General features: G+C 46.4%; 2 protein-coding genes across 4 annotated transcripts in view; one reads left to right on the top strand and one right to left on the bottom strand.

Annotated features, from left to right (window-relative positions):
• PEPD (peptidase D) overlaps nt 1-889 on the top strand; it is a 119,477-nt gene extending 118,588 nt beyond the window's left edge. For both annotated transcript variants that reach the window (XM_061387914.1, XM_061387913.1), the window contains one exon: nt 365-889. In XM_061387914.1, coding sequence (XP_061243898.1) covers nt 365-502 — 138 coding nt within the window. In that variant the 3' untranslated portion in view covers nt 503-889. The remainder of the gene's footprint in view (nt 1-364) is intronic.
• A 3,478-nt stretch (nt 890-4,367) lies between these two features.
• On the bottom strand, nt 4,368-14,021 carry CEBPG (CCAAT enhancer binding protein gamma). 2 transcript variants are annotated; one of them, XM_061387919.1, is made up of 3 exons: nt 13,932-14,011; nt 12,389-12,585; nt 4,368-7,914 (listed from the first exon to the last, which is right to left on the bottom strand). In XM_061387919.1, exon 3 carries the CDS (start codon nt 7,817-7,819, stop codon nt 7,370-7,372), a length of 450 nt encoding a protein of 149 aa, XP_061243903.1. In that variant the 5' UTR covers nt 7,820-7,914; nt 12,389-12,585; nt 13,932-14,011; the 3' UTR covers nt 4,368-7,369. The 2 variants fall into 2 exon arrangements, with proteins under 2 accessions (XP_061243903.1, XP_061243902.1); XM_061387918.1 differs by lacking the exon at nt 12,389-12,585 and having other exon boundaries at nt 13,932-14,021.
• Nucleotides 14,022-14,387: the final 366 nt, after the last annotated feature.

Genomic DNA, 14,387 nt, shown 5'->3' with positions numbered 1-14,387 from the left:
AGGAGGCACAATCTTGACTCTCCTCACTTGAGAGACACCTGGCCCACCCTTTCTCATGGTCTGTCACCGGCCCTCAACACAAGTGACACAGATTCCTACAAAACCCCTGCCCGCTCCAGGGACTGCCACCCATCTAGCAGGGGGCAAGACAGGGTAGGCGGGTGGAGGAGCATATGTCCTGTGGGAGGCTCCTTCTGCCCAGCAGCTGCCCACAGCGGCCTTGAGGCCAGCGCCCCATCCTGGGCCATGCTGCCCACTCCACAGAAAGGGCTCTTCCCACTCAGCCTGGAGCTGTCGGGCGTGATGCTCAAACCAAGCGCGCCAGAGCAGCTCAGAGATAACGAGTGTCCATCCTTCTGACCAGGTCCGGATTGAGGAGGACGTTGTGGTGACTGACACTGGCATGGAGCTGCTGACCTGCGTGCCCCGCACGGTGGAGGAGGTAGAAGCGTGCATGGCGGGCCAGGACAAGGCCTTTGCTCCCTTCTCTGGCCCCAAGTAGAGCCACGGGTGTGCCCCGGGGTAGGGGGCTGGGCCCCAGCCTCGCAAGTTGCCTCGTGAAGGGAGGCCTGCTGATCAGCCCCAGTGGTGCTCAGAAATCACACGTGACATCATCAACCTTTGATCATACCCAATATGCTGTTTCCCTGGAGAAACTTTCTTACTACTCTTCTGTGGGATCACACCCTTCATCTAAATGTCTTTACTTTGCTTGAATGTCAGTGGCTTTTTGAATGCTAATTTTTAATTATCGCATTATTTTCAATAATCCGGTTCTCTACTAGCAACTAAATGTGTATTTTGCTGTCATTTGTATTCTGCTCAGGATGTTTTCTCTCAAAATCAATACACAGAATGGAATTTGCAATAAAAGATTTCCTAAAATGGACCTTTGTGCCCATACCCGCCCCCCCCATTCTTTTTTCCCTTTGCAGATGAATACACGCTTAGACCTGGGAAGTGACCCTGCAGAGCCCTCTGGGGGCCCGAATGTGTAGATGGGGTTGTCTTGCCTCTGCACAGGTGCAAAGGAGGACCGTAGCGTAAGAAGCCTTTTTGATATGGGTGGCATAGTAGTAAAGAATCCACCTGCCAATGCAGGGGACGCAGATGCGGGTCCAACCCCGGGGTTGGGAAGATCCTCCAGAGAAGGGAACGGCAACCCACTCTGGTATTCTTGCTGGAAAATCCCATGGACAGAGGAGCCCGGTGGAATACAGCCCATGGGGTCACAGTCGTGACTGAACACGCACACATGCACTGCCTCAAAGCTGGATTCCCGAAGTGGCCAGAACTGTGTAGCACTTAAAGCACAGTTACCTGAGAACCTGAGACTTGCAGACTCCTAGTCCTTGGTCTCCTTTCATGTGAGGTATGCTAGTAAAGCCAGCATCTGTTTGAGACACTGCCGTGTCAGGCAGCACCATGGCAAAGGTGAGCTCTCTCGTTCCTTCCACGTTTGCCGAGTCCATTTGTCTCCCATGAGTGGAAGCCCACTGGCTGAGCTCCACTTTGAGGCACTGGAGCCACCCGGGCCATCTGGCTCAGTCCCTGCCAGTGGCCAGACACCTGGCCTTCCTCTGCTTGCCCAGCCTTCCCACGGTCCCCCAGACCCACCCCCACTCTGCAGCCAGCTTCTAGAATCCTGCACACCATCCCAGGCTTGTCTCTGCACATCTGGGAGTTTCTGAGCCAAGATGAAGGGCAGGTGAGGAGGACAGATGTCACAGATGAAACCTTGACAGGATGGGGGAAACCATAGCCCAAGCCAGAGACTGTTTTTAAGTTATTGAAGAGAGGAGTACAAACTAATTCCTTCTATGCCAATAATAAGAAAGTGCTTGTGATGTGGCCTCATTAAAATAAAGCAGTATTCGTTTCAAATCACTATTTTTATAAGTTATAAGATTTGTAACATCCAGTTTTTAAGGTTTCCTGCTGACAAGCAGATTATGATTATTCATGATATTGAGCATTTTGAGTAATGGCTGTCTTTCTGAGGGTCAGTTTGAGTTTGCCAAATCGTTCTCACCCCCAGCTGCACCTGCAAGCCACATTCTAAGCACAGTGTTTCAAGTTCCCCCCACCCCCAGGATAAAACCAGTTAAAATTAGGTTGGAACTCTTAAGTGGACATTTTAGTTAACTGAAAAATACATCTTTCTCCTTCCTCCCCTTTAGATGTTTTAATACCAAACCTGCCCATTTCACATAACGTTTGCTCTGATTATCAAGCAAGTCAATAAAAAAGTTCAAGGAGAAATCTCAGTAACTAACTGCTCTACCAAACCTGCCCATTTCACATAACGTTTGCTCTGATTATCAAGCAAGTCAATAAAAAAGTTCAAGGAGAAATCTCAGTAACTAACTGCTCTTCGTCCCAGAGGGACAATGGGGACAGAAATGGACCTTGGACCCAGGTGGGCGAGTCAAAGGGCATTCTTTGCAGTAGGACTCAGGAACACAATAGTCACCTACTTCGCCCCACGTTTCAGAGGCTGCGTTCAAGTCCTAAGTCTCCAGGTTTTGCAGAAATTTGTACAGCTTCAGAAATTCATTAGAGACTGTTCCACAAAGCCATACAGTGCCAAAAAGCCTTTCCAAAATCCAGGAAAAGTCTAGGTATTCATTCAAGAAATGAGTATCTTCTATACACCAATGTTGGCATAAAAACAAGACCTCAGCTCTCAGAGCCTGGAGTCTCAGAGACTTCTCCTTCAACATGCACAAATAGATTATCTCAAATGCTGCAAAGTGCCAAGAAGGAAAGTAGAACAAGATTGACTTTGCCTAGAAAGCCAGGGGCCTCAGATAGAAGAAGGGTAGGAAGTGAGAAGTAAGAGGGATGAAGCCATTGCAGAGCTGTGCTAAGGCGGCCGGCCCTGGGGTAGAGTGCTGAGAAAAGCCCTGTCGTCAAAGCAAAGTGATGCGATGATGCAGGAGAGTTGGGGCAGGGTGGTGGTAAAGGCAGCAAGAGCAGACCCACATCCCAGGGAGGCTGGGTTTCACCGAGTGTACTGGGGAACCACGAAGATCTGGAAAGTGTGGAAGATTCCGGGGAGACCAAAGCCAGGCCAGAGAGGGTGATGTCTCCTGCAGAAGGTGGGGCAGGGGAGGTGAGGCCGGGGAAGTCCGGAGACTCAGGAGGCAGAGCTGAAAGGTGGCGATGTACAAAGGCATATGGTCCAATGGCTGCTTCCCAGGAAGCAAGTCTTGGGTAAATGGGCTGCAAACAAGTGTGATGTGTGACGCCTAACAGCTCCATTCTCTTCCAAGCCCTGTTCTCTGGACACCCCTGCATAACCTTCAGGTCTGGAGTGCTGGGAGGAGCGGGGACTTTGCAGTAAAAGGGTATTCAGGGTTGCTGTTCTTCCTAGAACGTGTAAAAGGCACATGCGCTCTTCACTCCCAGGCAGCCACTGAGCAGTAGGTCTAAAGTGCTTTTATTGAAATAGGGCTGGCACCCTCACAACCATCTTGATATAGAATTTCCTGACAAGTTGTTGGATGCTAACTTACAACTAATTCATAAAAATGAAATGGGACGTACTACCCACAGAAATCATTACTGCACTACAGTTTTCATTAAGATGCAGTAAGTAGAAATCTATTTCCCAAGACATGAAAATAACTGAAGGATCATAGAAGACAAGGATCTAGATGGTGTCTTCCCTTGAAACACTCAGATCAGCTTTTCTCAGGCTTGTATTTATGAATTCCTTTTTACAGACACTCAGATGAAGACAGTGCATGTACTATACACTGTACTGTGAGGGGAGAGGCTTGACTTTGATGTCCCATCGACCTCAAAGCCCAAGAACTGATTTCGTACTCTGAAGGTGGAGGCTGCACTCTGAGACACTGGGTGTCCAAGCAGGATGCGTGTTTCTGCTCCCTCTGTTCTGGTATATACTCTTACATTAGGTGACAGAGAACGTAACAGAAGAGGCACTCTAAATTCAGAGACAACTGTGTTCCCGTCATTAAGGGAAGCCTAGACATGGTTGCTCAACAGTAAAAACTCCTGCCTGCCAATGCAGGAGATCCAAGAGACATGGGTTTGAGCCTTGGGTCAGGAAGATCCCCCGCAGAAGGAAATGGTAATCCACTCTAGTATTCTTGCCTGGAAAATCCCATGGACAGTGCCTGGAGGGCTACAGTCCATGGAGTTGCGAAGAGTTGGACACAACTGAGCACAGCAGAGACGGGACAAAAGCGCCTCTGCGTGCCCCCACACCCGCCTCACCCCTGTCTTGGGCTGAGCACATAGAGGCCGCAGGCATCCATCTGCCTGCTCCTCAGAGCTGGCGAACAAACTTGGATTACTTTCTTGGCATCTAACAAAGAAACCCACAATGAAATACAGGCATTATTCCAAAGTTTTTTTTTTTATTTCAAATCCATTGAAAGAAATAAAATTATATTTAAAAAAATAGAGTTATCTCACAAACTGAGGAAAGCCAGGAACAAAAAGAACAAGTACTTTTTCCTGAGAGGCAGATCTAACAGCTATAGAATGGACTTTATTCCTTCCTAGCTTTTGTCAGACAAAAGTTTTCTATTTCTAAGGCATCGAAAACACTCCTAGTGCTTCAACGGGGTTGTTCAGGTACAAAGCTTCAAACCTTCTAACGGGGATTAAGAAACATCAAAAGCTGCTATGATTTCCTTCCTTTTAACCTCAAACATTAAAGTGTACATACTTCTACTTCTTTATGTAAATTTGAGAATTTCACACTCACGACCTGAATTTCAAAGTTCTGGTCATATTTTATTAAAATCTTACTACTTCTTGCTAAGAATGTCCAAAGCATGAGCTCACACCCCAGTAACTAAAAGGGGCCGGACAGCAGGAAGCACTGTTCACTGGTACCACCCGCAGCCAGGACCGGTCAGAAAGCACCCACCCCAGAAGACTCAGAGGCAGCTAGAAATTTACACTGAAGCCTAATTCCTAGACCACTAGACCTGCCAGCAAAGGCAGGTCATATCCTAATGGTTCATACGAAACCTACAGAACAAAAGAGTTACAGGTCCTTTACAATTCCCAAAGCTCTACACTTGCCCATTCCCCATACTTGGGTTCCCTCCATTTTATACTGATAAACCTATCAAATGAAAACCTTTCATTCCCAAACACTTCAGTAAGACAGTCAAGGCCATGGTTAACATTTTTTTACATTATGCATAAAACTGCACGACTGCTTGTGCTAGTTCTGATTTGCATAGGTAAAAGAAAAGTTTGAATCAATTGTTCCAAAAGTTCCAATCTTACTTTCTTATTTGAAATAACTGAGCAAATTCCTGATGATTTCCCTAAAGCTTCTTTTCCGAGATAGTTAGGTCACTTCATATAATGGGTAAGGATAAATTCCACGTGGACATTCATTTCTGAAAGATACTGTTTAGTAAATAAAGAGATTAAAATATCTGTAGCACCTCTTATAGACGCTTGAAGGTTCAGGAGACCTAACTGCATCCCCAGTGAGGTGCTACTGAAGATTCAGCAGGATTCTGGGGCATCTCCTAGTTATTTAAAACCTCTATCAACCTACAAGTTGATCGATACTCCAACCAAGGTAACCAACATTGGACCCTAACAGCAACCCCTATCCTGTCTCCTGGCTCTATCGGGAGTTAGCCATCCTGGGATGGTGGCTCTCATGGGACAATACTGGGCTCGTGTCACATGCAGAAGGGATTCTTGGCCTTTGTTAATGGCTTTGCTGAGCTGCAGGGCACTGTGATGTCTGCTGCTGACCAGAAGGGCACAGACACCACTCTTCCATCCACCTGAGGGTGCAACTTGAATTGCATCCTGGTTACAATGTCCCAGGGTCTTGGTGTGAAACAACAATGCGGCCTAAAATGACCACGTTCAAATAAGACAGCTGGTAACTGTTTAAGTCTGATGTGACTCAGCCTCTTGTCACCAGCCTGGGTCATCCAAAAACAAACACTGGAAGAAGAAAAAAACAGACTCCAACAAATTTGAGCTAGAATTGCATTCAAAGAAAAACAACGGCAATCAAAACTACCAACACTGATATAATCCAGATCCTAGAGATTCCCATTCTAGCGACTGCCACTTTTTAGTAATCAACAGAAATATCAATATCCTGAGTTTTATCAGTATTTTCTTGCTAAATAATTTATGGGACATAAATGCATACAAATGAATAAAAAGTGGTACAAAAGTCTGGAATAGAGCCCACTAACTAAGAAATGTTACAAAAACAATACAAAAAGATGTGTTTAAGTGAAATAAATTAACTGTTAAACCTTATACTTTCAAGTTTTGTTAGGCTATTATTTTGGGAAATGGCATGGAGTTGACATGTGTTTTTCTAATAACCAGTTGGTTAAGGTCAAATACAAGTGAGCCTTCACAGGAACTTTTTGCTTTCAAAATCCTCGGCCCCAGTGCAACGTATGTGAACAGAGAAACTACCTGCTGAAATTAATATTCAAAATCCTAACCCGCAATTTGGGTGGACATAAACTGTTAAGATGCTTTGATTTACTAACCAGGCTGTGCAAATGGTGTAAAAAAAAAAAAGCTTACTAGCGTCTGCAGAAGCTAAAACTGATACGGAGTTTCTCTAAACCATTGTTTTGTTTAATTTTAACAAAATAATGCCAATCTAATAACCCAAAGGTACCCCAAGAGTGTAATTCTAATATGCTTTGCTTTTACTTTTAAAAAACCTAGTTGCTTCCTAAATGCTATTTCTATTTTTAAGCCAGTTGGCTGCATACTGCCTTTAAAATGCAATGGGGTTTCTTTACGTAACTTGTCATCACTATTCAAAAAACTAGTATTTGTTGGGTAAAACTAGTTATGCTGAAACAGGGTTTATGCTATACATAAAATCACTCCAAATTATAAAGTGATTGGTTTCTATTAGCCCTAAGCATTTTTAATACATAATTTAGAAACGAGTCACAAATAGATGAACAGAGGTCGCGTTCAGCTTTCTTTCATCCAATTAACCATATCCATTAAAACCAAGACTCTTCCGCACGACTTGCCAGTTCCCCATTCCTTTTGTCAACCTAAAAAAGAAACATTTTTTTGGGAAGTCAGCATTTATTAAGAACATCAAGGTTCCAGGGCAGTTTTTTTTTTTTTTTTTTTACCATATACCTTTAAGTGTTTTTTATCCCCACAAAAATCCTTATCATTTAAAACCAGATATTCAAGTTACACGTCTAACATTTTTAGCTAATCAGCTCTTCAGGGCTGACCCTAGAAAACAACCTTCAATGGATCTCTGAATAATGGCGGTTCAGCCGCTGATGAGAGAGGTGTAGGTAGTCCCACCTTAAATGTTCAAGCCACAAGGTGTGAAGTTTGGAAGGGGTGAGCTCTACTGTCCTGCCTTGTCAGGATTTGTCGTATTTTCAGTGCTACTGGGTTGCACGTTATCTGCGAGGTTGTGTGCGTGCTCAAGAAACAAATCTTTCAGTACACTTAATTCCTTAGTCAGCAATTTAATTTTTGCTTCCAACCGTTCATTCTCTTCCTTGAGCTGATTGACTCTCTGCAGCGTATCCTGCGCTTTCTGCTTGCTTTTCAACCGGCTCTTTTTCACAGCCATGTTGTTCCTCTCCCTGCGCTGACGGTACTCGTCACTGTTGCGATCCATGGGTGAGCTCTTTTTGCTCTGCTTGCTGGGAGGCACAGCTTTGCCTCCACCCCCAGGGCCGGCGGGCACCAGCTGAGGAACCTGCTGTAAGCCGCTGGCATGAGCCTGAGTATGGATGACGCTTATTCCGTTCACGCCCGGAGTGCTGTTCTGCTGCGATACCTTGCTCATTTGGGCACGCTCCCTTGTCAACACAGAACAAGCAGAATGAAGACAAGGTGATCAATGGTTTCCACACTGGACTGCCAAGAAATCTTCACATGTACCTATTTAAGAAAAAACTGCATTAAAATATTGGAAATGACAAGATCAAATGAGATCAAATTCGCATGTACTTAACAGCAGGCCAGTATTAACTGACTATGCTGAGAAGCGTCTACAACAACTGCCAACTGTTCCCATGTTTCAGAAGTCTAAGTCACGTAATTTAGAGAAGTAAGTAATACACAGGCACCACAGGGCCAAATTTAACCCACCTGAGTCCCTGAGGGGACTGCCCATCTGTGACTGTTATCAAAAATGGGAGGAAAAAACAAAGCGGTGTCACTAATTAGGTGGTGCACATGAATGACAGCCCTTGGCAGTCTGCGAGAGAGAACAATTACAACAGGAGAGACAGTGCAATAAAAGAGGGGCAATGGCTCAACCGCTGGTCCAAGTCAAATCAGAAGGCGGGAGCAGAGCGCCCAGTCCGGCCTCCTCGGGAACGCTGCACTGCCGTCTCTGCGTGGCCCTTACTCCAATGTGCAGAGACTGAGCCATCAAGGACCTAACTGTTCTCCCAAAGCGTATCTGTATGGGATACTTTGAAAATGTGTTTTTTGGCTTGTTTTTATTTTCCTAATGACCTCAAATGACGGTAGTTTACAGAGATTTCCTAAGTTAGTTTCTTGGCTCATTGAGGAGCTCTGAGACACCCAGTTTGCTTCCCCATCTCATCAAGCTTCTAGTGTTTTCCTAACTCTTGACATAACTCGTAAACATATCTCAACACTGTCAACCTGATGCCACAGGGAGAGAAACAAAGGCCCTGATGACGCATCCAAGGAGGTGAAGCTGGGAGTCAGGCTGCACCAAGGGCCCGGGCAGCGGCAGGCCTACACCCGGCTGACGCTGCTCAAGCAGCACAGAGGGCAGGCCAAATCTGCAGCGCTGCCACGAGAAACAGTCAGTTTCAGAAACCAGTCATATTCGGATTACTATGAATCCACGCTGGTCCTAAAACTGCCTCAAGATGTGTCAAAAGCAGACCTAGCCTATCATCACGAGGCCACTTCAAGACAGATTGTCTAAACTGAGTGAATTATGCCCACCAAGAAGTCACACGCTGCTGGAAACGGAGGAAGCAGTGCAGGAGCCATAAAACGACCCCGTTCTCTTTCCACAAAACTGCATCAGTGGAAAAACCTGAAGCCACAACCATGAACAGCTTCAAATGAGTACACCTCACAATTCTTAAGAAAAGCTTCGCCCAAACCTTTAGCGAGTCATTTCTGTATTGGCCGTTTTTCAAAAGGCCATGTATCGTTGCTTTCCATTGTTTTTCAGGCCACACAGGCAGTCCTGAGCTAGAGGGGTCATCTGTTCTCACTTCGGTACTAAGGAAACACCAAACGCTTCCTTCCAAACCATGATGGATATCTACTCCAAGTTTATCTTCAGTAATGAATATTTCACAATTTCCCTTGATAATTTATCATGTTGCCTATTTTTTCTTCCAGTTGAAAAGTGGCAGTTCAGTGTAATTTGCACCACACTTAGCATTAATAGTGTTACTGGCCATCTATACTATTGCCTATCTACTGGTCTAAAGTGAAGTGTTTACTCAATTTTTAAGAACTTGTTTAACACCTCTCCTGGGCTTATCTCAACAATCAATGATTATGTTCATCTTATTTATCTTCTATATACCAACTGGGTTGTTAGTCTTTAAAGCTAATCCCTAATGAACTCAGAGATAACAATAATCTAAAGAAGTAGAGACCAGGAACCAAGTCGATTCTCATCCTGGCTCGCACATCCCCGTCCCACTCTGGACACACCCTTCCCTCTCTGGGCGTCCGTTTCCCCCTCTGCAAAGGAGGGATGTAAAATGCCCTCTGACACTGACACTATACCATGAACTTCAGTCACCAAAAACACTTATTACAGGCTCCAAACTTAGTGAAGTTCATGCCCGCTTTTGTTCTCAAAGACACCAGAACAAGGAAGGGCGCTTTCACCTCTGTCTGACTCATCTTGCCAAGGTACTGAACTCAGCAGACAAGGTTTTGAAAATGAGTCCTTGGCTTGTAAAACAAACAGGAATCATCAAACTGGTAAAATATGTAAGAAAGGGAAACTGGGAGATTAAAAAAAAAAGGAGTTATTTTTATTTCCCCAACCAAAGACAAGCCAAGAAAGCAGTGCTCAAGGTGAAGAGTTATCCACCATGGAAAGGGGGTCAAAGAGCTAACTGGGGCTAAGACTTACTCCAAACAGATTGCCAATTTTATTTTTTACACTGAGTAAAACAGCTACCTCGAAATGCTACATACAGTTTACAGTTCTGCAGTTTACACTGTTATCTGTGCTTTTGTTTCTTTCACAAACATTTAACGAGCACCTACAATGGAAAATAAGCTTATTTCAAATCTGGATGTTCAACCCTAAACGAAAGTCTGGCTCCTACGTGGACAAATGCAGTTCCAAAGTTCAGTCCACAGGAAGCAGGGCGGCACCTTGCTTCCTTGCTGTGAATCCCTCTGGCAGGAGGCAGAAGGAAAACTGAAACGCAGCAGTTCCCAAAAGCACGGTCCCTGAACCAGCGGCATCAGCATCCCCTTGGCAGACATGCAAATGCTCAGGCTGCCCCAGACGCAGGCACCAGCAGTCTCAGAAGAGGGCTAAGCGCTAGTCTTGACAGGACCCGCAAGCGACTCTGGTGACACTGACGTTTCACAGCCACTGCCACAAACCAACCACAGATCTTCAGAAAGATGGACTGAGTGGGTACCATTTTTAAATTCAAATTTCTTAAATCAAGTGACATTCATTCAAATCAGGGATACACTGAAAACTCAAAATGTTAGAATGAGTACAGCAAAATCAAAATTTTCTCAAGTTTCACTTGGGACAATAAATGTCTCAAGCATTTTCCTAGCCCTCTTGTCATTTTTTTCCATATATATACAATGAGATATTCCTCCTCTCCTCCTTCCCAAATAAATGTTTAATTCCAATATCCCCAATGAAGATCTACACTCCAAAATATCCAGATATTTGTCCCTTGTTCCAAATCTGTTCAAATCATTGGTATTACTGGTATTCTACCCACCCGTCTCCCCCAAAACACCTTACTCCACCACCCCTCTCCAGTCTATGCCACAGTCACCTGAGGCTGACACCATCTCTCAGGGGCATAGCCTGCCCTGCGGCAGCAATGTTCCCCCCAGCCACTGTCTCCAGAGCAACTGAACACTCAAACCTGAGTGTGTCGCAGCCTCTCACTGAATATTCTTCTGTGGCTTCCACACACAGATCAAATCTCTTCAGGCCCAGCTCCCTTTCTCATCACCCCTCAACAATACTGGAAGCCAACATCACTCCCCTAAATGGTCTGCACTTGGTGCTTTTGTCCAATTTGTTCCCCTAGTTTCTCTGTCAATGCCAGCTCCACAGTGTGGCTCCCTGTAGAATAAGCTAGAGGCAGGCCTCCATCTTTATCACCATACGCCCAGCATCCAGTGGTGGTGCTCAAGAAACATTTGTTGAATACAGTCTCAAAAGGCTCAGAGAAAACATTTATTTATTTAAGTGTCTGATATAAAAATAAGATTCTCTAGCATTAAAAATCTCTTAAAACAACCATAATTAAATTGAGTGTTACTAAGATACCCATAATTAAATTGAGTGTTACTAAGATAAGATGCCTGCAATGCGGGAAACCTGGGTTCGATCCCTGGGTCGGGAAGATCCCCTGGAGGAGGGCATGGCAACCCACTCCAGTATTCTTGCCTGGAGAATCCCATGGACGGAGGAGCCTGGTGGGCTACAGTCCACGGGGTCGAAAAGAGTCGGACACAACTGAGCGACTTCACTTTCACTTTCTTTTCAAGATACACACAGTCTTACGATCCAAAGTTCTTGGTCTGTCTTAAAGGTATACAGGAAAATAAAAACATTTGCTACTCTAGTCCCCAGCCTCTACAGTGAAGGTCATTCATGTCTGGTCTTTGCTTCATTCAGTTGAGAACCTTTATTTTCCACTTTGTCCAGTTACGTTTTTCCACACCCTCAAGTTCTTAGGCATGTGTTGCCAGGGTTTGGCAACTCAGTACTACAAATGAAGTGAAGTAAGCCGTCAAACCCTAACACACACCCAAACGAGCAGGATTTCTACGCATTTGCCATGCTGGCTTCATGACCCAAAACAGGGGTCCACAAACGAGTATACTCCTTCAGGGAGCCTATAAGTGGTCCATTGGAGTATGAGAAGAAAATATCTTTTGTCTTTTTTTAATGTCATCGTTTTACTCTAGTTTTGGTGTCATTTACAACACACACCAACTATTAATAACACACCACACTGTTTATAAATATACATCTTTTAGAGTCATGCTCTTTTTTCTTTTTCTTTTTACTGATTGGTCGGGAAAACCAAAAAGGTAGGAGACCAATGTACCTATCAGCATAAGAACCCACAGGAGCATCCCCTACCCCCGGCCTAAGAACACACAAGAAACATGGAATCGTGACTACCTGTGTTTACCATTTCTGTGATCAGGTGAGGCAATCTTAGGCCATAACACCAAATTCAGCCACATGAATTCTGCCCTATTCATCTTCACCTAGGGCTCACCAGGTGCTGTTTAAATCTCTAGGGATGAAACTACCTGTCCAAGATCAACAACTTTGCCGAGGGTTATGACACGATCTTGAGAAGTTAAGAGGATATTCTGGGGGTAAAAAAAAAAAAAAATTAAGTTTAGGTTCTACCTATGTTTTTCAGGCAGGTATTAAAATGGCTGAATCTGCCAAGTGTGCCCACCAGAAGTAGGACTCAAGAAACTGAAAAGTTCTTCAGCTCACTAGCATCCTGTAATTATTTAGCCTTGTTTACACTAAGTTTTTCCAAAACAGTGAATCAACTTTAAGAATAGCTTATCCCAAATACTACTGAAGTAGTAACAGCTGACCAGATTTTAACTTTTAGTTATCAAGGGCTTTTAAAGACTAACTTTCTTAGTAAAGCAAGCCTCCATAGTATTTTATTTCAAATGTGTCTCTGAGCATCCCATATCCTACCTGAATTAAAGGATAATCTCTTCAAACAAGAATTCAACTGACAGCGTATCCTGGGAGAGAGACCTACCAACTTTTGGGTAACCCACCAATGTTAAACACCTTTCTGAAACGGACACATTTTATGTAAGATGCTAGACGACAGCACAAACCTCAGATCAGAGGAAAGCCAAGCAATTAAACCTTCTGAAGAATAAAAACCCACAAGCTTACTTCGAAGAACAGATTCTCCTTCCCCTCAAATATGCATTTCCATCCTCTCCACCTAGGCACCTCGGCTAGCAGTTTTCCTGTGTTCCCTCCAAACACGCTAATGAAGTGCTTCATTTCTTGCCCTCCTCTTTGCTATTCAACTCTTGGCGGCTGCACGTTCATCGAACCTGTGCTCAACAGTCAACGCAGGGTATATATCCGAAGTACAGCTCCATAAGGAAACACAATATTATTTGAGTAAAGTCATATATTTCAAAATCAACTGCTTTCCCTGCCTACTTTTCTACCATCTTCTGAACTGGATTCCCGACTGCCCGACACCGAGCCGTTTAGGACTTGCAGGAAATAATCCCAGGTGGCACTCAACAGGACGCGATCCACCTTCTGCTATTCTGGGAACACCCTTTATCCCCAGGGGCCAATACGAGCCTGGCTAGTCACACTGCAGAAACAAGAGGGCCGGGTTCTGGAGTGGGGCACAGACGGGCTCGCATCCCGTCCCGGGCCGGCAGCAGGGGCGCCGGGGGAACGCGGGGGTCGGCGGGTGGCGCCGCGGCGCTGGGCCGGGGCCAGGGATGAGCTCAGCGGCCCCGCCGAGTGTTGCCGGCAGGTTGCATCAGACGCCGCGCGGGGCCGCCGCCCGCGCCGCGGGCCGCGCGGGGCCTTCCCAGCAAGCCGGCCGCCCAGGGCCGGGCTGGGTCTCCTCGGGCTGGGGCCGCGCCCACGCGAGCGGCCGGCGGCGCCGCGGCCTCCTCCTCCTCCCTCAGCCCGCCCGCGGCCTCCTTACCTGGCCTCTCCAGCCCGCCCGCTCCCAGGCGGCCTCCACTCCAAGCGGCCCCGCACGGCGCGGCCCGACCCGACCCAGGCCTCGCAGCCCGAGAGTCAGCCAGGAGGAGCGACGGTTACGAAACCGGCTGCCTCCGCCCGTTCCGCCGCCGCAGCCGCCGCAGCCGCCACCACCACCGGCTTCCCCTCCTCGCCGGGTCCGCGCGCGCGGCCGCTGCCGTCGTGACCAATGGGAGCGCCGTCTTGCGGGGGACACGCCCTTCCCCCCGCGACGGGCAGGGTCACCAGCCAATTGCGGGAGGTCTAGGCGCGGGAGGCGGGCACGTGGCGGAGGCGTATCCCACGGTTCGGCGGGGCAGGCGGGGCCGGCGGGAGAGGCTGCCCGGGGTTCCCCGGGAGAGCGCTCTGGGCGGCTCTCCGAGGGGTGGGCGGCCGACAGCGGGGAAGGTTCGGTGGA

The sequence above is a fragment of the Bos javanicus genome, chromosome 18 (genome assembly GCF_032452875.1).
Source record: "Bos javanicus breed banteng chromosome 18, ARS-OSU_banteng_1.0, whole genome shotgun sequence".
Classification (NCBI taxonomy): Eukaryota; Metazoa; Chordata; class Mammalia; order Artiodactyla; family Bovidae; genus Bos; species Bos javanicus.
This window is presented reverse-complemented; position numbering and strand designations above follow the sequence as displayed.

Excerpts from the sequence above, each read along its gene's own strand:
- CEBPG (XM_061387918.1), bottom strand. The coding sequence starts at position 7,819 with ATGAGCAAGGTATCGCAGCAGAACAGCACTCCGGGCGTGAACGGAATA.